This window comes from Dermacentor silvarum, chromosome 6 (genome assembly GCF_013339745.2).
Source record: "Dermacentor silvarum isolate Dsil-2018 chromosome 6, BIME_Dsil_1.4, whole genome shotgun sequence".
In the NCBI taxonomy this organism is placed as follows: domain Eukaryota; kingdom Metazoa; phylum Arthropoda; class Arachnida; order Ixodida; family Ixodidae; genus Dermacentor; species Dermacentor silvarum.
The window spans coordinates 147,549,260-147,577,024 of NC_051159.1; the positions used below are offsets into that span (position 1 = coordinate 147,549,260).

The 27,765-nt window shown below is 45.1% G+C and overlaps 1 protein-coding gene across 2 annotated transcripts; it reads left to right on the forward strand.

Annotated features, from left to right (window-relative positions):
* Window positions 1-10,400: 10,400 nt before the first annotated feature.
* LOC119456178 (uncharacterized) lies at window positions 10,401-27,022 on the forward strand. 2 transcript variants are annotated; one of them, XM_049669589.1, is made up of 5 exons: window positions 10,401-10,530; window positions 14,055-14,283; window positions 15,387-15,491; window positions 17,496-17,676; window positions 25,528-27,022. In XM_049669589.1, the coding sequence occupies exons 2-5, from the start codon at window positions 14,109-14,111 to the stop codon at window positions 26,873-26,875; spliced, it is 1,809 nt and encodes a 602-aa protein (XP_049525546.1). In that variant the 5' UTR covers window positions 10,401-10,530; window positions 14,055-14,108; the 3' UTR covers window positions 26,876-27,022. The 2 variants fall into 2 exon arrangements, with proteins under 2 accessions (XP_049525546.1, XP_049525547.1); XM_049669590.1 differs by lacking the exon at window positions 10,401-10,530 and adding an exon at window positions 13,284-13,418.
* Window positions 27,023-27,765: the final 743 nt, after the last annotated feature.

Below are 27,765 nucleotides of genomic sequence, written 5' to 3' on the forward strand. Positions count from 1 at the left end.
GTATGTATGTATGTATGTATGTATGTATGTATGTATGTATGTATGTATGTATGTATGTATGTATGTATGTATGTATGTATGTATGTATGTATGTATGTATGTATGTTATTATTTATTATTTATTTATTTATTTATTTAATACTGCTAGCCTTATTTATAAGGCTGTATCAGGGTCGGGACACAAATACAACTGTGAAAGTGCTTATCAAACATGGTTAACAGTTTCGTTTAATAACAATTCCAAATATTGTGGACAAAGAATAAAGGCAGTACAGTCACTTTATGTATGTATGCATATATGCTTGCATGTATGTATGTACGATAATTCATATCCATGTCATCAATCAGATAATAGAGAAATCTCCGGAGTACAATCAACCTCTCTATATGGCTTTCATAGATTATGAAAACGCATTTGATTCAGTAGAGATACCAGCAGTCATATAGGCATTGCGTAATCAAGGAGTACAAGAGGCATACGTGAATATCTTTTCAAATATCTACAAGGATTGCACAGCCACCTTGGTTCTCCACAAGAAAAGTAGAAAGTTACCTATCAAGAAAGGGCTCAGGCAAGGAAACACAATCTCTCCAATGCTATTCACTGCATGCTTAGAAGTATTCAAGCTCTTAGACTGGGAAGGCTTAGGAGTGAGGATCAACGGCGAATATCTCAGCAACCTTCTGTTTGCAGGATGACATTGTCCTATTCAGCAACAATGGAGACGAATTACAACAAATTATTGAGGTCCTTAATAGAGAAAGGAAGAATTGGTTTGAAGATTAATATGCAGAAGACAAAGATAATGTTCAATAGCCTAGCAAGAGAACCAGAATTCAGAATCACCAGTCAGCCTTTAGAATGTGTAAAGGAGTACGTTTATCTAGGTCAATTACTCACCGGGGACCCCGATCATGAGAAAAACTTACAGAAGAATAAAATTGGGTTGGAGTGCATGCGGCAGGCATTACCAAATACTGACTGGGAGCTTACCCCGGTCGTTGAAAAGAAAAGTGTACAATCATTGCATTCTACTGGTGCTAACATAAGGGGCAGAAACTTGGAGGTCAACAAATAAGCTCGAGAACAAGTTAAGGACCGCACAACGAGCGATGGAACAAAAAATGTTAGGCCTAACGTTAAGAAACAGGAAGAGAACGGTAAGGATCAGAGTACAAACGGGGATAGCCGATACTCTAGTTGACATTAAGAGGGGGAAATGGAGCTGGGCAGGCCATGTAATGCGTAAGATGGATAACTGGTGGACCATTAGAGTTACAGAATGGATACCAAGAGAACGGAAGCACAGTCGAGGACGGCAGAAAACTAGGTGGGGTGATGAAGTTAGGAAATTCGCAGGCGCAAGTTGGAATCAGCTAGCGCAAGACAGGGGTAATTGGACATCACAGGGAGAGGCCTTCGTCCTGCAGAGGACGTAAATATAGGCTGATGATGATGATGATTGCGCCTAACTTTTTTCCCAACAACATTGGTCACTGAGTAGTCCATGGTCAAATGGGTGGATGGTTGGGCTGCCGTACTAAGGTATCCGGGTTGAAAACAAACTGTCGAACTAACCTTGGGTTACTAGATATGTAACATTGGGTGATGTGAAATTTTTTGTGCTTCTGTAATCGTTCCGCAGAACTGGAGCACCGTGAGCACGGTGAAGTTGAAGGGAGACGTGGTAAGCCGTGCCAGACGGTTACACGCGCCTCTCGGATCCGATTGCTTGGACCGTAGCAGATGCACGGGCCGGCACGTGACCTGCCAACACAATGTTGACAGACACGAGTGTCGCTGCAACGGGAGCCAGTTCGTGAAAATCGGGCAACTACAGGCCTGCCTGAGCAGCAAGAAGCACGGACAGCGATGCCTCTTCGAGGTACGCATATTGTACTCCCCTATACCATGGCAGCCATTGAAAACAAAGCCATGTAATGAAAGTTCGCTACATGTTAAAAGCACACAAGAGCAAATAATCAACCGAACTTAATTCACAGACTACCATTCTAACGTGTCATCTGCTATACTTGTACCTTAAAGTGATCTTCTGCAAGTGGTAAATTACATCACGTGAAAGAACAGTGCAGTATGCTTGAGAAGTTTTCTTTAGGAGCAGGTAACAATAATGAAGACCTACATTATATTGTAAGTGAACTTAAAAGACAATAAGGACTTAGTTATATTATCGCATCTTCTTATACATAGGGACTGTCTTGGTGGTCTCTTTTCACACCAATCTTTCATCAATGCACGCCAGGATTAGGCGCACTCTCCATGCCGTGCTTAGCACCACTCTTAGCGTCATAGTGTAATTGAGTACACTATGACCTCCCAGATCGACTGCGCAGTGCAGAAATACTGCACTCAAATGGCAATACCCGAGGGCGTTAGTGCCGAATAGATGATATTGTTACGTGGGAAGACGGAGACAAGCTATATACAAATATATTTACAAGAAAATGCGCTGCGTTTGGCCAAAAATTGGGGGACGCTTAAGCTTCGCCTTTACGAGTGGAACGAGATAGCGTTATCGGGCTCCGTTCGCATCACATTTTTCTTTATGGCTAGGCTTCACTGCAATACGCAACGTGGGAAAGCCAGCTTAGAAAAACTAAGCTTACACTGATCGCCTAAAGTCGGCTTCACTTTTGAACACAAATGCATTGCTGGGAAGACATTTTACAGGAGCAATTTAACCCGTCTTGTATCAAAATGTGAAGGCCCTAGGAGCTTTTTTTTATTATTATGTTGTAATTATTTGCTGCTTCCCCGAGGCGCGCGCGTCCAAAATTTAGAAAGGCTCAGTTTTCAACATTCCCCTCAATGTTACCTAGAACCGAAGTACAGCGAAACACCATCAGAATTATAGGACGCTTAAGCTTAGCCTTTAAGCGTGGAACGCGATGGCATTCAAAGATCCCTGTCTGCTTATCAGGCTTTTTTTCTGGTATATTGAAACTACAATCCGACGCTATCACGCCTGTAGGTTGTGGTTAAGTCGTACTTCACGATTTTTCTGGCGGATTTTACTTTGAGAAATTCAATTTTTGTTCACTAACGCCTTGCGCCACGCGGAGGACCTGTGTGGTCGAGGTGATTCGGGATGATGAGGTTCGGCATGATTATTTCCGCCAGACGCCGATGCTTAACGCCGACGACGAAGTCGCCATCGGATTCTCTGCGATACCGGGCCCTTAACGCTGTCGCGCTAAAAGCAACAGCCCGCGCTAGCCTCCATTCATCGTCGTCTTCACAACACTGGCTTCTTCGGCCTCGTTACTACGGGTCCGTAGCACTAATGCTCACACGGTCATGGGCGACTGCCCTTACCTGACAGAGCAAAGCCGCTGGTGGTTTGTAAGTAGCCTAAACACTCTCGCCAGACTTGACGATTTCTTTAATGTCCATTTAAAAATCCAGCATGTAAAAAAAAAACCTGGGACCTTCCACTACAGCGTCTGATACCCCAGCTGCCGCTTCAGGATCTAAAGTCTCGCAAAGGCTGCACGCAGTGATTTTATTTCATAACAGGCTTTCTTTTTACCGACATGTTGTCATTATGCCTGTAAGGCCGTTAATTACGTACATTGAATAGCCGGAGTGGAGTACAAGGCGCATCCTGGAGAACGTGAGAAGAGAGTAAGCAACGAATTAGAGGTCCACTGCATGTGTTTCAAGGGCGATTTAGTACAGTACAAATATATGTCATGTGTAAAACTCTACTCTTTAATATTGGTCGTTTGTCGAACAATCTTTCTGATACTGTAACACTGAAACATAATCTCATACCATATAATCGCCGTGTGTGTCACGTGTAGCACTGCTCATTCATCAAATTCAGTTATTGCAATGCCTTGCATTCTTCAATGTTGGCTTTACCGCACTCTAAAGAACCTTAGGTGATCAAAACAAATACGTAGTGCTCCACTAAAGCGTCCCTTGCAGCTTTTGATTCTTATACTACACAATTTAAAATTAAATATTGAGTTTACCCGTCTATAGCTCCTTCGGTGAATGCGCCGCCGCCACCATACGGACAACCATCGTAGATCTTTCGTTATCCGAGTGGCTGCCGTAATCACACTAAAATAAAAAACACGATAAAAATAAGCATAATTCTTCCCTACGCAACGTGTGAGGTACTTATTAAAGGCACCAAGTGGTCTACTGTAGTAACAGAATGGGTGCCATGGAAAGCGAAACACAGCGCATTGACGCGGATGATTAGACGAGTAGTATAAGGCTAGCTAATTAATGTTCAACCATACGCTATGTTCGATTGCCGCAAGACAGGGCTAGTTGGAGACCTGTAGTAGAGGCTTCTGTCCTATAGTGTACTTGGACATTGAAGCAGCGGGGCTTTTGCCCCACGCGCCGCGAAGGCGCTATTAGCCTTCATTCGGGACACCTGCCTGAGCTATACGCTCTACAAGTTTGCTGCCGTGTATCCTTGTGCTTATTACTTCTGCATGTTGTGTGTGAGCTGTGTATGAGTGGGTCATTTCACGCGCCATCAATGTCACCTAGAGTAACATGCTAAGTAGCCTATGACCAGGCAAACATCTACAGCACACAATAAATATGTCTCTCTCTCTCTCTCTCTCTCTCTCTCTCTCTCTCTCTCTCTCTCTCTTCTCTAATATGATAGACAGAATGATTACGCTGGGCTGCTTAAAGTGGACGCGCGAGTGTCGTTCACATGTTTCCGCCGCAGGAGCAGTGCAGAAGCAGCACGCAGAAATGCGACGACCAGAGCCACGAGTGCGTCTGCTCGGAGACGTACCACTTGCGAGGCAACTCCTGCTCTCAGCTGTCAAGGCTGTACGGCCTCTGCGACAAGTACAGGCTCTGCCCGGACGGTAGCCGGTGCGTCGACAACATCTGCTCGTGCAACTCGGACTACTACGAGTGGAATGGCGAGTGCGTGGCGAGGCTCCTCTCCGAGGCAAGCTGTTCTGCAACCGCGTCTACGACTCACCGTGACAGGACAAATAGTGGCGTTTAGCTCCAGCATTCCCAATTCAAACGCGCCACGAGGCACTGGAATGCCAAGAATTTTGAGAAGGAAAGTAACCTATTCTGTGATGTGATTACGCCAGAATTTTAATTGGGCCCTCACATCTCTTATGTGAAGATTTGCTTACACGCTAAAATTGAAAGAAAAATTTAACCGCAAGTTTAATCATGTTTAGCTCCGCAACATATAAATCGCAGGTGCATCACACACGACCCTACTGAATTACTGTTGACGTCAAAATGTTAGTACGGTTGCAAGAGTTTCACAGTAGCTACGACAAGCGAATGAAAATCTGTCCAATATAATGGACAAGAAAATTTTGGCCGAGTTGATCGCGAGCACGTTCCGTGCCGCTGGTCAGAAGAGTGACTAGGTTTACAGATATTACGGCGAAGATCCGCGCTTAGTGGATCTTAGTGGATAAGTACTGCCGTGTACACTCCATATTTGTACGGGCAAACCTGCCGCAACTCTTTCCCAGCGCCTTCTCACTCCCCCCCTCACCCGGCTGCCTCGGTGATCCTGGCCATAGCAGGTGTCTTAGGTGACACCGCCGAACACGTCAGCACGTCATCTGCGATCCACTGGCACTGTCTCCGGAGCTTATGTTATAACTGTGCGTCGCTATGAGGTTGTCATTCAGTGTGGGAACCTACAGGAGTGCAGAAAGCAAGGTTCCTTTACAAAAGTACTCTAGAAAACTCCAACCTCTGAAACGTAGAATTTCTTTTGCATTCGATGCGTTTGTTTGTAGCTTTTCGGTGCTCGCTACCCCATGGTGCATATGAAAGCTTTTATAAAAATCTAGACCGAAAGCCATCGCCAACTGCGACTTACTCGGGATTCGTAGTTCTTAAACTCACTTTTCGGTAGACACGCAGTGCGTTGGTTGCCAGCAGAAAAGTGACGGCAGTCTCGTTGTTTTGTAACGCAGAAACGTGGCCGCTGGGCGATGATCGTGCTGCTCACGGGATCCTCGGTGGTATTCGCGCTGGTGTTAATTGTCATGGGCTATTATTTTCACACGCACTCGTACAATCCGTCAAGCATGTTCGAGCGTGCGGGAAGCACTTGGGAGCTGGCCACCACCACCCAGAGCCGCAAGAACATCCTCAAGCGCACAGCAACGAACACCGCTGCCATCGACCTTGTGATTCCAGTTGAGCTGCCAATCGTCCCACCTCACTAGCAACCGGAAGCAATCGTCTCCATTACGCAATGTCACGTCAAAAAAATCTAATTTCTTATTGACCACATACCTACGTAAAAAATAAATCACGCTTGTAATAAAGGCGATGTGTCTGTGGTATGCGACGGCCCTCACTTGACTTCCAAGGGGTCGTGTTTTTTTATAATTTAACGGCTTGAAAGTTTCCAAACACTTTTAAAGTCATGCTCGTGAAATTATGGTATGGTTCCGCACAAATGAGGGTATTGCAATTTTGCGTATTTTTTTTTTTTTTTTACTGCTTTTGTTGTGATATGTCGTGTTACCGCGAAGATGTTACTTATTTCTTTTTGTCCTTGTACCAGTACTATCTTCTATGGCTATGGGTTAAATCAAAGTGAAACATGTTTCTGTGACTTGAAAAAGAATGTCGATAAACTTTCAATTTCAACAGCAAAGACCTCTTCACCTTGCAGCAACGCCCGTGAATGATTTAGTATGGAGGTGGCGAAAACGTGTTTATGATCGCTAGAGGCGACAAAAAAAAAGATATTTGCATCTCTACACCAAATATCACGTAACGGCTGCGGTGGTTGACCAAGGCTGATAATGAAATAAATTTGGTTCAATGGAATGAAACACGTGGTACTCGCCCCATTCCACTTGGTGTATGACTGCAGCAAAGTTGCGAGTGAACCCCCTTTCACATAGCGATTTTCACGGCCTTGAGGGGGCGCCGCAGTCGAGTAAAGATGGCGGCTGGATCCAGGATCCCGTCGATGCTTTATCACGTTTTCTTTATCGATTGTGATATTAAATCTCAGTGTTTTGTTGAAGGAGAACGCCTTGTGGTGGCATAAATCTTTTTGGTTGTGGGTGCAACACAAATGGAAGACAACGCAATGAAAGTCGTCGGCCTATGCTTGCAAACGTCTGCCCTCCAAGCGTTGCCTCATCCGTCTCTGGGTGTTTCGAAATGAGGGGATGGGGCGAAGGGGTTTGGAGCAGGAAAGTAAAGCTTTTTTATTCCGACATACGGAGCACTTATGTATATTTGGCCGCGCAGGCGTGCTCGCGACAGTTCACACCGGCATGATACAGCAGTCGCGAATACATCCACCTTAGTACGCGAATTATGTGGGAAGATCTACCGCAAAGAAACTTGAAAACAAGAACATGTCGTACTTGTAGGAATCGAAGAAGAACGCCAGGTAAGCGAATGAATGGATGGTGAAGGACACTATAGTGAGGAACTGCCTAAGATAATGTAGCAGGAGTTACATTGAGCTGAGTGATAACGAAGTGTAAGGCCATATATGATGGAATCGGCTCACGCAATAAACGGTAATTGGAGAACTCTCGCCGACATCTGGATCAGGAAGTTGTCATATAGAAAAATGGCTGCTGAGGATTATTATAGCGATGATGACGATACTTAACAGCCTATTAAGTACTAATTTTCTTTTTCAATATCCTGAATACACCATGAAGTACACTCGGGAACAAAAACTTGGGGACCAGAGGTGGCGCTTAAAATATATTTTTTCGGCGCAGCATAGAAATAAAGGCTGAAATAAAGTGGTACAGCCTACGCGCGCCTGTTTAGCCAGCGTCATGCATTAAGACATTTTCACGCTGCATGGGTGTGCTAGAATAAATTAAATATGTTTTGGTGATGCCGTAGTCTCTAGACTTTTGCTCTCGATTGTACAGATTAGGTAGGTGTGTGTAAAGAAATAACTGAATGGCATTTGGGTCTGAGCAGAGTGTGAACCTGTGAATAGATTGCTAAATATTGTTAATGGTGGGGAGGTAGGGCTAAGGGAAGACAAGCTTTTCATTCTTTTTTTCTTTTCTTTAATGTTGTGCATTTCTTTGGTAGTTTGTGTTTTGCTAGGACGACAACAAACGCTCAATAAATAGTATAGGCCCGCACTCGTTCCTATTCTTCCAAAGTACGTCGTGTGTGCTGTAAATTGCCACGGAGCAACACAATAGTTCGTAAACCAAAAGTATAGCTGCCTACAATGGGGAATACAGTCGGCATTTAAAAAGAATGTTTTCTAAATGATGGGAAGCAAACTATATATGTCATCATTTCTTATTTTTGATACCGTGTTTAGTGCTAGCATTTATTTTTTGTGTGTTGCCACCACAATAATCGCTGCTGATCCCGAAGACTTCTATTACACGGGTGATGCCATAGATATTCCATGATCTCGAACCGTAGAGCATACATACCGTAGAGTATTTATTTATTTATTTATTTATTTATTTATTTATTTATTTATTATTTATTTATTTATTTATTTATTTATTTATTTATTTATTTATTTATTTATTTATTTATTTATTTATTTATTTATTTATTTATTTATTTATTTATTTATTTATTTATTTACATATATTATGACCTTACACAATATTTGCTTATTATATACAATGTTAGCTTGAAAGTTTCGTAAGTACATTAATACACAGCATGACATATTGTAAGTAACATAACAAAACACCGCTCAAGCACTCCGTACAGATGGTTAACCAGCGAAGCTGAAACGTGCGGCCCCGGTGTTTTATCATTCGGTTAATCCCGACGGTTCATTAAAGTATTTCTCACTTATTAGTTACGTCTTTGTGTTTCTTAATGATGTTACACACACGTTCGGCCGCGATGGAGAGAACGATGACACTGATGGTATGCCCGCAGTCCGCCGTTGTCGCTTGCGTTCGAAGTCTCGAGTTTGCTCGGCGGCGTGGTTAGCAGCCTTCGCCCGCCCATTGCCGCTTGCAATTCTTCAAAATTAAATTGCTTCAAGGTTAAATCTGTTCGTCACGTAAGAAAATGAATGGCTCATACCCCCTTAAGCAATGGCTCATACCCCCGTAAACGCGGCGTCCCCATTACGACGACAGAAGAGAAGTGAAATTCTACGCTAGAATGACGAGCGGCAACGCAGCCAGCTGTGGAAGCAGACGACGACGACGACGAACGCGGGAGCAGTGGCACGAGCGCGTTGTGTTGCGCCGAGGGGCACCAACGAGCCAGCTGATCGCCAACGAGCCACTGCTGATGATTATTGTTTTCGGCCTACAGGCGACAGCCGGACGAATCGGCTAGCCACATACAGCTTTGCTGTAAAAAATAACATTAGTTCGTACAAATGCTTGCTATTATGCAGTATTAGCTAGTGCTTTTCGAAAATTGTCATTGTTATTCATAGCCGTCATGAGACGCCATCTGCGCCGTCGTTAGACTCCTTTTTAACATTCATGGAAAATGTTCCTTGTCTGAATGCGCACTGACCCAAGGAACTGTCCACAGCGTTCGCTGCTGTAAGTTCAATTCGCCCACACGAGATGCAGCAATTTCCTCAGACCATCCTTAACTATTTCCCGCCAGAGCAAACACGTTGCTGAGAGATAATGACGTCCCGTAGCACGTGACTCACGCCAAACTGGCTGTCATAGTTTGACGCCATGGCCTTGAAGCGCGAAACGCACTTACAACAAGGGAGCGCCCAGTTACGATTCGACCACAGTATTTAACGGGCCTTCGTGTTCATTCGGAGAACACTCTTCCCATTTAAAGCACAGTATTCGAAAGAGAGAAAGAGAGGATCCAGTACTACTGGATCTAGCCGTGACTGAGACGGACGTCCCAAGGTTATGGCGCAATGCGTATCATTAGACAGATGTCCCATCCCTCCAAACACCAGAACTCTCCCCAGACAAGTAAACCCACAGAGGTCTTCGGTGAATGTCTTACCTTGAATGTTATTTAAATCAATGGAAAGTGCGAGTCGAGAGTGTGTCTTCCGAAGCGTACGCTGTGTAGTCGCTATCACGCTAACACGTCGCTCAAAAACAAAAAAAAAAGTATATTCAGAATTGAAGCAGTTGAGGCTTGAAATAAAGAATAAGAACAACGGGGAAATGAAAACATAGGAAAAGAGTACGGCAAACAGTAGGAGGCAAGGCCGACACAGGACCAGGCGTGTCGTGCAGCCCTCGGTTCGTTAGCCGACAAGCCGCCTCTTAATAAGCGGACATATTATAGCGTGTGTCGCGAGAAGAAAAGAAGAAACGGAGACCAAACCATGAAAGAAGTAGAGAAAATGGCGCGAGAAGAGACATATTTAGGCTAACGCGCGCAAGCTGGCGTAAGTTATGGCACTGAAGTCACGGAAGGAGCAGAATGCTTTGTGCTTGTGCGCTCCAGGCGTTAGAGGGAACGCGGAGTCGAAGAAGTTTCCCGTGGATACTCCTGCGAAATTCGCTTTCTTGTTTTTGGTTGTGAAATCATCGTAGCTGGCTCGTCAACGCTGTCGGATACGACAGGTAGGAGGACGCTGATTTTAGCGGTGAAAAAAATACTTTGACTGGTTGCGGCTGCTTAGCTTACGCATCATGCTTTCGCCCGTGAAATGATCCGATACCACACCTTGATCTGCGGTTCTTGCTCTGTGATCTCACGTTGCTCCAGAATCTCAGTTTTCTCTATTTAGAACGAGTACGTTGGTCATATTGATTTTAGAAGTACTATATGTCTTGACTGAAAAAATTATATATATATATTTCCTTCCGCTATGTTTGTTATGCTCATTTCCTACCGACATCTGTTGTCAATGAAAGCGGTGGTGGTCGCAACGAACTAATGTCAAATTAAGTGCAAGAGCACGCCATTTGTACAAGTATTTTCACAATACCAAGCAAGTAGTTGGTGACTCTTGTTTCGTCCGCATGTTAAGGACGCATACACGAAAAGTTTGAAGCATTGGTATTCTATGCTAATGTTGCATTACTTGTATGAAGTTTTAAGCATTGCATCAGCCGGCGTTCAGTAATATCCAACAAGAAAGAAATTATCCTGCCTCCGACCTTGTAAACGGCCAGTAAGCTCTTACTTAGCTACAATAGAGTTCTCTGATAACTTTCTGTGCAGCGTACCGCGGAATTCTTTTTTTTTTTAGGTCTGTTCGCCTAATTTTATTGCACAATGTTTCATGTCGTTGCACAGCAACTAGCCGAGAGCAATGTGCATGGAGCAGCTGACACAGGAGGCTAGAAATTCAAACTTACCGCGATTATTCTCTGCAAATTCACCTTCTTTGTTGCAAATGGATTAAATTTAAGTGGACACGATCAAACATTTTTGTCAATGCATCACAAAAATGAAAAATGAGGATTTCTATTTCTGAAATGAGATTCAACTTGCAATTATAACAATTCATAAAAATGATGTTCCTTCTTGGGAGACCCAGAAGAATAGGCTATAACGCTCGACAGAAGAGGCGAGTGAACAGTGGGTGACTTGGTGTAATCTTATAACCGACTGACACGAATCCTCATTAAGCTGAGTCACGATTTCTGATGTCAACTTGGTGGTTACGTTTATTAATTTTTATCATTCAGCATGGCTGCAGGTGGTTCGAAGAAGCTGCTTGGAAGCTTACCGGTCGATGCCCGATGCTTCAAAATTCTCGGGTTTTCTAGGTGTTCGTTGCAACATCAGTGAATTGCATAAAAGCATCGACTGAAAGAACCGGAAATAAAAAACCGTCCCAGTTTAACCTGAAACTTCCACGACTTTCCTCTCAAAGAGACGAGACGTTCTTCCAAGGACTCCCTATACGGCAGACACAGCTGACAAGCTTTTTGAGTCTTTGAGCTGAAAGAAAGAAAGGTCTTTCATCGAGACACCCCTTAGCAAGGAAACAAGCTCTCAGTCTTGACCCTGGTAGAAAGTCTTCCACTTCAGAGTCGACGGCTCTCAAAGAGGCCGCGGCTGCTTAGGAGCCCTTCGAAGAGCTCTGTGTTAGCGGTAAAATAAACACGCCTCGCCGACCTGTTCAGACCTATACAAACTATCCCTTACCGTCGGGCCGTCTCAGCACGGGGCTTTAGTCCGTAAACGATCGGCAGCGTTCCTTGTAGTCTGCCATGAGGCAGGAGATTCATTGCGAGCTTCGTACACACGGAACGGTCACGACGCAGCCGATTCCGTGATTTGCTGCGGCCAGGAGAGACGCGGCAAGACGCCTCGTGCCGCAAATGCACACAGCTGGTGAACTGCAGCCCTATTGCCGCGCTGCCGGGGATCTTCCCGAAAGCGAGTGCAGTGCAGCCTATCGGCGATGCCGAGCCTTTGCGCATTCTCAACATGCAATGCTTGAAAAACCAACGAAGAATTCGTGAAGACACGTTTCGGTGTGACAAGAAATAAGATTAGTCCACAGCCAGTTGCCCCCTTCATGCGATGGTGCACTGTGCTCAAGGACAGGTGCCGTGATCTTGAAATATTGCTGCGCGCCTGTCCACGCCCCGAACCTTAGACGTAATTTCTCCAAAGTAAGCCTAAGTTCCCTGCAGTAAACGTAAACTCTTCCCGGTCCCAAATTGTCATTTAATTTGGTATCGTAAGGGCTTAGCAAAAACCCTCAATTGAAGACTCAACGCCTAGTAACTGTCTAACTGCCCAATAAAACCAAGAACAAGCGTGTGCCCGGGCTGACGCCTGTATACGCATTTATTTGCAGCATTCAAGATTACTTTTCCGTGTGAAAAAGAGTGAAAAACATTTCTGCGTCAGCTTCTTCGTCCATACTTCAGGTGGCGCTGCGATTACATTGCGACCGAATCAAGAGCTCCGAGAACAACCCCCGACAGGACGCATGAGAGACCCGACTTGAATCGCTGAGCTTTTTCGCATCTACGCATCAATGTGTCTGGTGCAAGAAGGGTGGCCGGCTTCTGGCGAACGATTTGTGTAGGCCGAAACAGCGAGCTTGTCAGCCAACCTCTAGGTATGCGTCCGAGCGCCACACGTCACGGAACAAGCATGCGCCTAAGGCACCACTGCCGCGGAGAACTCGGCAAAAGCGCCAGCCTCAATGCGTGAGTCCGCGTTCCGCTGCTTCTCGAACGTTTTCCGCCGGCCGTTCGGTTTACGCGGTTGCATCCATTCAGAACGATCACTGTGCAACGTGCAGAGAGCGCGCTGTTTTCAAAAGCCAAGCGTACGCGCAAGTGTGCTTCGAGAGAAATTTAAAAAGGAGAATGCCCCACCTACACGCCGCGAAGGATTCTGCGATTGGTCCTTCGCCCCCTTTTTCCGCTCGTGTTCGCTTTCCGTAGACTGCTTGTTTTTTGTTGCCGTTTCGATTCACACTTAAGTGCTACAGCTGGCACGGTTTAAGTTCTGTTGCATCAACGCCCCGCAACGCGAGGTGAGTACAGACGTAGCGCTTCTGATGTCATTATTTATGGCTGCTGTATGTGGGCGCTCTTCATTGTGCAGTACCATTAACTAAACGATTACATGATGTTTCACCTCACCATAATCACTCTCGAAACAGCCGGCGCTATAACACTTCCAAGTCAGACAGACTTATATCCGTAAACAATGCTAATAACACTGCAAATGAAGTCAGCTATGAAGAGAACGCTATACGACAACCAGATCACGTGACACTGATGTATCACCATATCTTGAATAATTCAAGGATAGCATGGCGCGAGCCTTTAATTCATAGGGAAATCCCGGTACAAGCACAGCTTAAAACAAGTAAGCTGATGTTGGCGTCACTGCGACAGCGTTGTATGTTTAGCTCTACTTGGTGCGGTCTCTTATCATAGACACTTCGTAGAAGACTATTTGTTGACAAATATTCCTAAACTGAATTAATTGACTTGAGAGTACAGTAAAATAGGGCAGCAGCACTTACACGCAAGTTATACGATCCAAATATCCATTACACATTACTCCAGCACTTGACACCCGTTTAACTTGCGACCACTCCTACAGTCTGACAGCTCCAACAAGCGACACCTCAAATTGGCAATTTTTCCCTTTCTTTTTTCAGCCATAGAGCGCCACGACGAAGCCGTACTGCGGTGCGTGATCAACTGTTGCAGGAATGAATCCAGGCGTCGTCCTAGTCTCATTTTGCCTCGTCCTTCTCGGCACATGGAGGGCAAGCCTGGCGATGACAGAACCATTTTTCACCCATATGGCATCTTGCGTGGGAGAACCGATCACAGCCGTCAGTGTACCTCAGAAAGATCAGGCAGCACTAGCAGCATGGAACAACCGTAAGTACTGTTTTGTGCGCATTTGATTGAGCCATAAATGCTGAGTAGCCATTGTACCTTTGAAGGTCTACGTGGCCGACTGTCAAGGCGCTTCTTCATGGGCTCTAATAAGTTCTGATAATTAATTCGCTGTCTGTGATCCCCCGCAGAGTTGGCGAATCATCACAATTATCCGCTTAATGGTTATTCAGAGAGGTTTCAGCGGCTTAGCCTGCTACTGATTCGAAGAGTTTTGTTTTGCCATTTTGTCAAGGTGTTACAAATAGGCGCTATTGTCAGTGCATGACAAGGTCCTGAAACATCTGGAAACAAATTACGCATCATTAGTGGACGTGGCGACAGTGTCCAGTTAGAATAACTTTATTCCCCATACAGTTGCGCAACAACAAAGAACCTAATTGCTGCGGTCAAGGACGGAAAGTGGAGAACTACATAATAATTGTAATGACCTAGCAACACTTAATACGCGCCGATATGTTACGTACTCTTACTGCATGAATAGGGGCGACCATTTTCCGGAATCTAAGCGGGGAATTCCGGCTGAGAATCAGCATACTATAGTCAGTAAAGTGAAAAAGGAACCTGTTAAAGGGCAGATTCATCGCTGAGAGGGCTAACAGGAATGGGACTTGTGTGCTCAAGCTGAATTGAATCTGAATTCAGAAGGAGTTTCACATGTGTCGCTCGACTGTTATAATATAGCCACTTATCTGGAGCCGCATTCACAAGCAGTATAGTCTCTAGGTGCTGCTTCCCATTCCTTCGCTAATAAAACGTGCAACATCACAATCGGTTGGCACCTGCTCTTACGTACAGTTCTAGCGTAAGTGCTTTTCTGTAAATAGGTTCCTGGTGCGCAGTATAAATCGGGTATTTCGCACAGTGGTGTGCAAAACTGGCATTAGTTTGCTATGCTCTGCATGCGGAACCTTCCAGTTACATTCGTGTCGCGTACTACATGATCACGTGCTCTGTTGACTTGCCGGTTCCAGAAGAAGTCAATATGCTTGCTATAATGCCTTATTTCATGATCACGTTGTGGCAGTGGGACCAAAGTAAAGTTTAAGAGTAATACCTGCCTTTTTAATTTTTTTTTTCGAAAGTCTTCAGGCAAAGTGCTGGTGGCAATGTTGGTAGTGGAGCAGCCTTCGCCCAACTCTTCCAGAAAGCCAAGGGTGTCGCGACGAGCTCGATCGTTCTGCTCAGAAGTGAGTATCTCGCCGCGCGCAACCTCTTTGTATTAATAATCAGTGGCAATTTGTACGAACCCCCAACAGAATGGACAACTTGTTCACGAAAAGAATTATTACGTTCAGGAAGACATATGGAGGAGTCTTATTGCTGTTCTTCAAAAAAGGCACAGCGTGTTTCGCTGCTAGAGACTGCCGTATGTTTTCTTAGAGTCTGCCTATATTTCGGCATGCGCGAGTAACACCTTCGAACTGACTTGGTTTTGGAGACAGGCAAGCTGTCGTCATTCGAACCAAATCAGCCTATACCGACAGCTAATCTGTAGCCCAACTTCGATAGTACAGGCGGTAGCAGTCACAACTATGTCAACGTGAAACATAGCCTGTACGCCATGATCCTTTGAGGCGGACACATTTTCATAGTGAGAGGTTTGATGGCAAGTTCTTTCCTTATAGGAACAGTGTAAAGCACCTAGTGTTATATGGTATACTGCCTTTATCACGGGTTGTCAGGTCCGCGGCGACAGCCAAGCCTCCCACATCTCATAAGTTTCTACGACGCAAATGGACGCATTCGTGCTTTCCGCAACTGAATGTCGGCGTCTGGAAAATCAGTTGCTCATAAGCTACTAAGCCACTCCACAAGTCAGAGGTTTCCGTCATGTTTTGCCTAAGAGGGACGATCCTAAAGCTCACTTCGACGTCATCGCTGCGATTTTAGTAACGGCTTTTAGAAAATAAAGGATCGGGAATGAACCCAAGGTACGATAGTAGAACTGCTAGATGAAGAGGCGAATCGTTGGCTAAGATTTGCAGTTCGCTAATAGTTTATGCAGGGATGGTATTCTGTAAGAGTCTACCTGGTGGATTGTCCACTTCGGCTGTCGCTGATTGGCTGCGAGAACGAGACTGGTTGGGGGCACCTGTCTCCTTCTCATTCGTGCAGCTCCAGCCAATCAGCAGCGGCGGAAATTAATAGCCCACTAGGTGGACTCTTACAGAATACCACCCCAGATCTGGAAGGATGTTTCCGGTTTTTTCCCTCATTTCAAACATCTCTTTTCAATCCTGCTTTGATTCGGCAAACCAGTTCCGCAAAAACCCACAAGGTAGAGGAAAGTTCACGAATTTTATCAACCTTTTTCCACCTTGTGGGCTTCCGACAAACTTATTTGCCATATTCAGTGTCCCTGTGCTTCGAGTTGTCGATTAATTCGGCCTCGGTCTGCAACCTGCTTGATTCATGGTTAGCTCAAATGGTAGAGCGACTGCCCCAGAAAGGCGTTGGTCCCGGGTTTGATCCCCGGACCAGACGAATATTAATTTTCTTCAACAGAATATTTCTGAGAAACCCATTTGGGTTTCTTTTGTAGCTTAGTGCAACAGCCGAGTGGATTATAACTTCCCGTTTCTTACTTTTACTTTTTTCATTCTAGAAATAAGTTGCTGTGCACTACTCCAGTGTATTTTAACGCGACAGCATTAAAGGCCCCGTGACGCAGAAAATCCGGCGTCGGTGTCGGCCTAGGCGTAGGCGTCGGGTCTGTGGCCCAAAAATCATCCCCAACCACCCCGACCACGCAGGCCCTCCACGTGGCGCAGAAGCGTTAGTGAACTAATTGAATTTCTCGAAGTAAAATCCGTCAGAAAAATGTTAAAGTACGGCTTAACCACAACCTACAGACGTGATATCATCGGAATGCAATTTGAATATACGAGAACACGTAATTCTCTTAAGCGAAAACTCAATCACAAACCTCTTTTACAGCATCTCTACAATTCATACAGCGGCCCACCTTGGTTAGTTCCTTGCAAAAACACCATCCAGATGGCGCTTGTTTCCTCGGCAACCACGCGCGGAGGCGAAGGAAAGCTGCAATTGCCGGGAAGCCTGATAAGCAGCCAGAGATATTTGAATGCTATCGCGTTCCAGTCTTAAAGGCGAAGCTTAAGCGTCCTCCAAATTTTTAGTTCTTTAACCGAAACGCTAACTGGCTTTCTTTTCTCGGTTTCTTAATGAAGGATGGAACCGGTGCTTGAAGATGGTGTGCGTGCCAGACACATCTCTGAAGTCCGTGTCCTGCCGCTCCCTCTACTTTTCGTACAACCCGTACAAGCGCACCTGCACGCCTCAGAAGGGTTTCTGCCAGCGGACAATCAACCACTTCGCTTCGTTGGAAGACTGCCGGATAGCCTGCACTAGGTAACTGCGTAACTCCTTCCAGGTGTCAGCTTACCGTCCTTGTAGTAAACTGCAAGTAAGCACTACAGGTGGTTGACCCTTTCTTCTTGTCAAATCCTTATGTTGGCATGATGCAACCCTCCGGCCATGATGCAAGCTAACGATTGGCAACTATCGCGCTTGTATCCGGCACTTCCTCTTTTTGTTTCTGTTTTAATCTATGACAGAATACATTGACCGTTCACAATGGGCTCCATGGTTGAAAATACAAATTTCTGATATGCACCCGATGTGAACGGAATGCGAAATCACTTTTGTGCCATACATTTTGCGCACGTTAAAAACCTCCAGATGGTCAAAATTAATTCGGAGTCCCCCACTGCGTACGCACTGATGGTATCATCGCCTTTTTTTCACTGCGAAACAATATTTCAACGCTATCATGGCCTGCTTTTTCTGGCTAACTTGGAGCAACCATGTCAACGGGCGAATACAAAACACTCGCTTAAGAGTAAATTGCGAGAGTGCGCAAGGCCAGCTGATACGCCACGTTATTACGTGGCGCAATACGGCACGTAATAACGTGGCATAATATGCTTGTGGCGTAATACGCCACAAGCGCACTAATGATGAGGACAAAGACAAAGCAGACGATGGGGAAAACGTTGAAGTCAACATCTCAAACATCAATGGTGCCCACAAATAAAAATAGATGTTGTGATCACTGTATGTTACGGTTATATGTTAACGGAACAGGGCATATAGACTTGCGATTAGGAACCCTTCTGACGCCTTTCCTGACGCCTGTCTCGATCAAATGAATCAAGCTCTGTAATCGAGGGCCACTGCTATAGACTTGAAAGCTCTCGCTTTTTTCTAGTTTGAAATTAGGACATGGGTCATTCCACGCCAAACAACCCATACCACGCGGTCAACCAACTCCAATTTCTTTTAAAGAACATTTATTGTTCATAGTCTCTGCGCTCGTAAATTACTTTTGGGAGAAAAAAACTTCTTTTGCCTCTAACTGCGGTTTTAATATTGGGATTGTGGAATACAACCACTGTTGCTGAGAAACATTTTTTTGACAAAATGCAGTGTATTTTGGAACGCTTTCTAGTTTTTCTTAGTTGCGAGGAACCATATCGTGTTTTCGTATTAAAGCTAATTAGGCATCACTATATAGTTTGCGGAGTACTTGGAGCTCAAGCACTACGAAGAACTTGAGGCTGTTTCAAACTTTCCCAAAAATAACGCGTTTTATGCAGCCCATTCAACCGCTTTATTTTTCCTTGCTTAGGAAGAAAGCGACAGTAGCGACAAAAGTATTGAACGCGACGGACCAGTAATTTTGAAGCGGAAGTGCTATTAACATTGAAAAATTCCGAAATGCATGATATTCCGGCACAGTTGTTTTGGTAATGTGTTCCAATTAAGAACACAAAACTGAGGTAATCTCGTACCTATCTCAGGGAAGATATATTTCGAAATGTTTATTAGGAGCTCTTCTTGTCTTAAACAAATTTTATCTCTCCCTTTTTCTTTGTGTTTCCTTCTATTGAGGGTCCTAAACCTTCTATGGGGCAATGGAGGCATTTAAAAAAATTCTAATTCTGGGGTTTCTCGAACCAAAAGCACGATTTGATTGTGAGGCACTCCGTAGTGGGGGACTCCGGATTAATTTCGACCACCTGGGGTTCTTCAACGTGCACCCAACGCACGGTACACGGTCGTTTTTGAATTTCGCCCCCACCGAAATGCGACCGCGAGGGCCAGGACTTGATCCCGTGACTTCAGGCTTAGCAGCGCCACATTAAAGCCACTACGCCGCCAAGGCGGGTAATGTAGGCATGAGGCGCGGCCGCGTGCATGGTAAGAAACGTGCTTCGTTGGATTGTCCCGGTGTTATTTTGGAATCTGACAACAGCGCGATGGGTCGGTACTTCCTTCCGGAAGGGCAGGTTCGGCTGTTGGTCGTTATTAGGAGGTTTATTATAAGGTTACATATACTATGCAATGTTATGAAAGACCGCTGGGCTCTCGTGTTAAAGAAGAAAACAAATGGGAACGAACCGCCACTTGATTACGACGGAAATGTATCACAGATATGCCCCAACATTCACCAAAAGAGCCTACCGACCGCATGCACGAAACACGATGCCACACATCGCGTACACAGACATACGCCGATATATAGGGCGTCCCAGCCTACGTCAGTCAAGCTGTTCATCGGGAAAAAAAAGACGAAAGAAATTTTAAAAATCCGTTGCTAGGTACAATCTTCAGGTCTACGGTGTTCGGTCGGCAGGCCTCTGACGACCAAGCACTCTATGTTTTATTACTTTTTATAATTGTATCTTGCACCACAATGATGCTTTTTATTAATCTGCTTTTCTTCGTTGATCAGCTTGGCTAACGTTAGCTGGGACACCCGGTACACACACAATTGATAGAGTTTTTGTATTACGCACAATTGCTAGAGCTTTGATTGTGCGTAGTCCTGACATCAATAATTCAGTCCTTTTATTTTGAAATATCGTAGCTGCATCACCTTGATCATGAGTGTCAAGTGGCACCGAAGCAATGTGACCGACGGTAAGATGAATAAATAAGAGCAAGAAACACTCGGTCAGTTAATGGAGCCTGGGAAAACAAAGTGCAACAAAGCATACTAGGGAACGACAAGTAGACAAAAGGACTGTGCTATAGCAAAAGCGAATTTTACTTGGCGCCTCATGCGCCACGGCATCAGTATTTAAAATCGCCAAGGAGTTCGAATATAAAGGCACACTAACGATAGGGCCAGCACAAACTTAGAACTTGAACCTTTGTTCAATTCGGAAAGACAGAAATGGAGAGTCAAGTAGCCAGTTGCCGCTGGAGGCTGTCCCACCAGCTTATAGCTTTAACCATTCTATTGCGTTTTCCTCGAGATCCTGACAGAAAGTGCGCTTTTCCCAACGCCTATCACGTAGGCTCTCCGTTGCTTTACACTTTTTAAAGCTCTGAAATGGCATCCCCCAATTTAAGCGTATATTTAGCGTCCAAACATGACGTCTACAGTGGCGGGATTTTCATTCTCTACGCTATTCATTATTTCGCTCTAGAGCGAGAGCTGACACAGTCACCGTTGCCGTACAGACGGCGATGCCTTAGCATGGTTTACAACTATATACACGCGGTCATGTGAAAATTTTGACTTGGATGCTACGGCACTGAGACATTTTTTGTTTTCAGTAATAGCAACAATGCATCGCCAAAGCTATCGTACACATGACCAAGGAATTCTGCGTCAGCTATGTCCCTACTCCACGCCACAGTGTCACCGCATTGCTAGGCCATTCAGCTTGTTCTTCCAAAAATCTACCCATTCAAAATAGTGGTTTAATCACTTGAGAAAAAACTGTGAAAGAAATATGCCACATGGTCAGCTGTACATTCAGTGAGAGCCAAGGGTAGCTGCAGAATTCTTAACGTTCACGACGATGACCGTCGCACGGCATCACAGTCTTGACACACTCTCGCCTAAGTGAAACCACCTGACATTATACAGCACTGTTTGCCTGTAATATCTGACCTTGCAAATTCTGAATAAAGCCTTAATGGACGGTGCTGTGAAAAACTACATTGTCATGCATAGACAGGCACATCAAACAGTGGAAACACACGCAGGTTCGTGACGCTCCTTTACATGGATTCCATTATATGTCCCAGCTTCCTATTAGCATTGTACTCTTAGGATTGGACAATCAGCATTGCACTACTAGCAAGAGTGCTCCCAGAACTGCAATAAACCCTACAGGTCACACACGTGAAGCACATTCGCTGACAGAATGTCGCAAAACAACGCATCCACTCACTTCAAGGAAGTAGCCTCCAGAAAGGACGCCACACAACAGCAGTGGTATTCAAGTCTCATCCACATTGCCCAATACGACGGGAGCCTTCATCATGGCTCCGGAGAATGGGACCATAGAAGAATCCATAAGCGAGCTAAAGCAGCCAACAATAAAAGCATGCCACGCATCTTGTGTTTCACTACACACTGTACTCCCGTTCACCAGGCTTGGAGGGAAATTATTATTCTCTCTGCGACTGCAGCACCAAAGTGGCAAAATCAGTGGGGGGTGTAGTTGAAAAAATCAGGCGTATTGGAACTTCATCGTCAGTTACAAGGCCATCGCAGGGGGCTAACTAGCGGCACGTTACAAAGACGTGCATGAACGGATGTCTTCTACCAGATATATTAATGGAAGTGGTTATAAAGCACTGCACAACAAAGTTGAAGAAACGGATGTGGTTTTTTTTTTTTCGTAACTGTTCATTAGCGGCCGCGGTCATCAAGTTCTCTTTAATAACCACTAATCTATACAATAATTGACTGAAATTTACGAATGATCATGTTAAATAAGAGTATCTAAAGGTACGTTATATTTGCAAAATTAAAGCCAAGCAACACACAACTCGCAGTGGAACCGCATGACCATTTGCTAGAAATGTTGCGTATTGCGCCAGTTTTGAAAGCACGTGCTCAAAATGTGTGACGCAATATTGCGAAACATAGTATACTGGTGATCTGGCTAAGTATTTGCTGCTGTGAGAAAATGCAGTTCCGAAAAGTTAACTAGAAAATCATTCAATTTAGCCGTATATATTGACGACGCATTTCTCTGAGGGGCTGCTAGCCAAGGTATTTTTAGTTAATAGTATACTTTGTATCTTGGTGAACCACAGATGTCTGCTTGCAACAAGCTACCTAATGTTGCTAATAACAAGGCATTAAGTAGATCTTTGTTTAACATTCTATACATTAGTAACCATCATGCAAGTCCTGACATCTATCGCCGCGAATGACACGTTTTAAACAAAAATTGCATCTTCGACTCTGTTTTGCTTACGCGTAATAATTACTTAGTCTTTATTGGAAGTATTTATACATCTAACTTTGGTGTTTAGTACATTTGCCCATAACGTCACATAGCACCGAATGGCAGAATTAACCTGTTTCATCAACTTGTATAGGATGAAAGACCTGTTAAGCTTTTGCCTCATACCCGATTATACATTGAGCTTGCATATTTCCCCCCTTTTATTTCTGCCTCACTATGGTAGACCCACATCTTCAGAACATTACCGACATCACTAAGTATATGCAGCGTTGCATTAGTGCTTCCAGGCGTCTGGGCATACTTGGGCTTCGACACTAATTGCAAACAAGGATTCCGATGCAGCTGGTGGCTACAAGCAAAAGAACGTGGTCCTGTTAGCAACGACAGTAACTTTTTGATCGCTGTGGAATATATGGCCGAATGGTAGTGGATTGCAAATTTGTGTACAAGTGTGACCTGATATGCACATGTGTCTCGAGTGGAGGTAAAAAATTATTTAAAATTCAATTTGAATTATGTTCTCAACATTAAAATGCCGTTATCTGGTTGGCCCAAAAGCAAGCAAGCATTAGGCAGATGTTTGTTGTTTTGAAAACTACATGGAAGTGATACCAAAAACGGAATGTTTCAAGTGCAGTTTTGACGCAACTTGCATTGCGAGCGGCATTAGCGATGATGAGTGGCTCCTGGAGGCAGACTATAACGAACTATTTTGGGTGTCCGTCAGAAAATAGAATGCATCAATCAATTTGCCAATCACTATCCCTTCTCTTTTTGTTTGCTTGTGCTAAAGTTAAACAAATTCATTTAATAATATTCATTAAAATATATAACTTTGCTCCAGCCAATGGCCACTGAAAACTCCATGAACATCTCCACCCCCACCCATTGCTTCATAATCTTCTCCATCGTCAAACACTATGTCATGCGGTCGACAGAGGCTTAGGGGCCTCTGCATGGCAATACATTTGTGCGAAGTTTGCCCATTACCGATGTGTGACCCGTGAAGCGAGAACATCCCGAATTAACCAAATGATAACCTATCGCAAAATCTGGTATGACCTGATAGAACTAGCCCATCTAAGTACCTTAATCTGGTATGACTCATGCCACATATGCCACATATCCAATAATATCTTATGAACGCACGCATATGTTTCATATGTGTTCTCAATAATCATTTGAGATTGTTGGATATGCGGCATACGTGTCGTATGAGATTTATTGGCAGATATATGTGTAAATATCTATATATATAGCGCACAGTACTACGAAGCCAAGTGTTCAGTAAGGCATCGATGCGTAAGTGCCATAACAAACCCTGTGCTTAGCAACGCTTCCGCGATGTCACGCTTTCTTACCCTTCCGGTCGACTCCGATATGGCTCGGCAGCTTCACCGGTGTGACATCTCGCTTCGCCGAACACGGCGGCAACACTTCTGTCACATCGCAGGCGAGAAGAGGCTCGCCCGTGAGAGCCGTTCTCCTGAGCCTCTCCTATTCTCTTTCCTTCACGCGAGAATACTCGACTCTGGCGAGATAGTACAGTTGAAACTCTAGCGTATGCATGTACACAAATTGTGTTTCGCTTTCCTTCGCTTCGATCTCCCCGAAGCATGCTGAGACTACTGCATTCCGCTATGGTCAACGTCGCCTTCATCAGCGGCTGCTCGTACATTTGTGTTCCGGATAAGCGTGTGCGACTCGTAGGGCACTAACAGGAGCAGCAAAAAGCATATAGAGTCGGCTAGTCGGGTTGAAATTTGGCTCTCGCGCTCACGTAGGGGTCAAGTGGGATGAAGTGAACGAGTGTCGAATGGAGCTGAGTCAACCCGCCTGCACAAATTCGGTCGAATCAGATCGTACTGAGTACCTGAGACACGCGTAAACACTCAGCGTTGTATAGTTAAGCATCTAGGTACCGCAACCTGCATGTTTTCCTCTTAACTCAACATTGTGTACGACTTAAGCGAGACGTGTTGACACCAATGCAGGTTGATTTAACATGGCTCATTTCAAAGTCGTCAGTTTCTTCGTAATGTCTCTGCCATATTGCTCGGGTTCCTAATGTTAGCTACCTGCAAAGTTAAAAAATATATTATGAGGTTTCACGTGCCAAAACCATGATCTGATTATGAGGCACGCCTTAGTGGGGACTCCGGAATAATTTTGACCACCTGCAGTTCTTTAACGTGCACCTAAATCTAAGTACATGGGTTTTCTCCCATTTCGCCCCATCTAAATGCGGCCGCCGTGGCCGGGATTCGATCCCGCGACCTCGTGCTTAGCAGCCCAACACCATAGCAACTAAGCAACCACGACGGGTATCTGCAAAGTTGATTACTCCTGTTCATGCCTGTATGTGTGTTTTCCTAGCTAACTGTTTTTTTTTCATACCGTTTCCTGCTAATTACATTCAGTGTAGTGTTCTTTTTTTAATTTTTTGTCTGTATGGTGTAATGTACACAGTGCAAGAATGAGCTTGGAAGAACAAGTTCTTTCTATGCCGTTTTACCTGTGAACGAGATGTCACCATGAATGTTCAGTATAGTGCACGCAGTAAAGAAAGACAGATTAAAACTGTTAGAACAGGCTGAATCACCGAAAATCTCAGATCAGACATAGACCCTAGAACATTTAATAGACAATAGAAATAGATGCATGCAATTTTGCGTAGCTACTTGCGGAACAACGAATAAATAACACTAGCCAAAACCAATAAATACGCGAGTGCCATACGACCTGCTGCTCAAAAAGCAGAACTAAACTCCTATCCCATCCTCCACGTGCTCATTACCACTTAAACCAATCTAAAAGCAGCATCAGTGATTACTTTTGTTATTCACCAGCGTGTTGATGCAATAGAAATGAGTGTAACTATTTTATGTTCTTTTAATAGTATGTTCATGCGTTTTTCCAACAAATGCACGCCACCTAATTATTTTTTTCTCATTGCTTCTTTCTTTTTTTTTTGTACATTTAGCTCTAGCTCAAGTGAAAGCGGCCGTGCGGCTGCGCCAATACCACAAGACACCGAAGTCAGACTGGTCATTCTTCGCAAAAAGAACGGCGCATCCGTGACTTTAGTGAACAGCACGCTTAAGGTGCCACAGAAGAAAAACCTTTTCTTTGTCGGCTACCTTCTTCCAGACCCGTATGGTCCTCTGGTAGGAATATCGAAAAGCAGCGTTCATCCGCAAAGTTCAGTCACCAAGGTTGCCGTCAAAAAACCCGAAGTTGCTAAAATGAAGGCTCTCCCAAGTGCGCCTAAGCAAGCTTGGCCGTCTTCCGTGAGTGGCGTCACAGATTCTCCGCAGGGGTTACGAAGTGCTTCGCAACCATCACCCCTGTTTCCTAAGCAAGTTCAAGGGACGTTTGGTACAAGTCAAATGGCAGGACTCCAGCCGTCTAGAGGGGAAGCTGCTCCACCAAAATCGCACTTGGCAAGCTTCACTCCTCAGAAGCCTCCACCACCTTTTGGAGCTGCAGGACCACAGCCTAACATTCCTTCAAAGCCCGAGTTAGAAGGAACAGGTGCGTCCGAAATGTCCTCCTTGGAACCGTCCGCTGTCGGCCAGAAAACTGTGTCCACCATGCCACCAGTGCGACAAGCAGGACCTCTAGTAAGCGACAGTGGACCAGGATTGTTCTCAGCTCGGCCACCTCAAAATGGCTTGATGGCTGGCATGCCGCCATCGCTGCCTCCCCGCGCAAGCACCGCACAGGGCCCACTTTCAGACGCAAGCCGGGCCCCGTCACTGCCTTCAACACGCGCGAGCGACTCGTCGAATACGTCCCAGCCAAAACAGCTCAGCGACATGTCGATGCCAACATCGCCTCCTGGCATGGTAGACCCATACATCAGAAATGAGCCCCCGAGAAACGCTCGTGTCGAGAAGGAAGCATCGGATTCGCCCTCAGAAAACGACACTGCGGCGTCGCGCCCGGACAAGTCGGCTGACCACGGAGCTTCCACAACGGCGGCGCCAGCATCGAGTACTTCAGCGGCGGGACCGACGCAACCGCCGAAGGGCGATCCGGCGAAAGCTCGGCACGCGCGGGAACTGCCGCTAAGAGATTGGATGCCGCAGCCTGTGGCTCCGATATCGCGGCGCAGCGCCAGGGAAGGCCCGTTGAGAGAACCGGTGGTAGAAGAAGAGATTGTCCCTGAAAGGGCACCGCTGACGGGAATTCGCACGGCGTATCCTGTGCGCAGAAGCATTGCCCTGCCCTTTACGACATCCCGTCGCAGGCGAGAAGACGGCGGAGCGCGCTCGGTGCGCTGGGCGCACCGACCAGGATCTCGCTTTCCCGCGTCCATTTCACTCTAGCGGTGGGTAACCCGTGTGCAGCGTCTATACAGTGGTAATGAAGTGCGAGAAACTTCGTTTCCGCGAGCTTCGAAAGCTAAGGTAGTAAAAAAACTCCATACGCGCAATAAAACGTTTGCCGTCGCGTCTGATCACTTCTGACGTTGAAGAAGCAAAATGAATTTATATGGTGCTTTTGCTGCCCTTTCTCGAAATATTTGCGCCACAGTGCCCATACAAGCGTCAGTGTAAGAGACGCTCGATAGAACGTAATGAAATAACGTTCAAATTATCCCGCGGCAGACCGCAAGTTGATCAGCACCAAAAAGAAATTAAGGCAGAAAAATATTAATGCATTTAGCGCCGAGCATATATTGCTCTGTGTGGTTGGTGAAAAAACAAGAATGTCCCTGCAAGGATGTCACCTAGTATATTCAGCCAACAGAATTGATCCTGCCAAGGTGGGTACTGAAAAACAAGATTGTCGTTTTCTATCACTCAAGATTTCTGCCCAGAATAAAATTGCACTGGTGAAGGGTTCCTTTGTGGCTTTCACTGAAGAGACGCGCGTGAGGTAACTTAATTGGAGTTGACATGCTTCAAAGGTCATAATCTTAATATAAAAATTTCCCTGTACCAACGGCAACGCAACATCTACCACACACTTCTCTGAGGTGCTCAGAAATGTTTGTTTAGCTATATTACTGTACTAAACCAGCCTGTTCGGAGCTATAGCATTCATCACGTTTATTTTTGTGCTATCGGTTGCTTCGTGATTCGACGTTTAAAATTTGAGCGTTGCAGGACAGCATAGCCGCAGAAATTGTAAATTGCCATTCACCTAGCCGATACCGCGAAGCGTCTTTAGATACCCGTATATTCAACATACCAACCTGTAAGCAACGCATTTG

Bases quoted from the DNA above. Each gene is read 5' to 3' on its own strand.
- LOC119456178 (XM_049669589.1), top strand. From the start codon at position 14,109: ATGAATCCAGGCGTCGTCCTAGTCTCATTTTGCCTCGTCCTTCTCGGC. The intron at 14,284-15,386 runs GTAAGTACTGTT...TTTTTTCGAAAG, and splicing joins ACTAGCAGCATGGAACAACC to TCTTCAGGCAAAGTGCTGGT. The intron at 15,492-17,495 runs GTGAGTATCTCG...TTCTTAATGAAG, and splicing joins CTCGATCGTTCTGCTCAGAA to GATGGAACCGGTGCTTGAAG.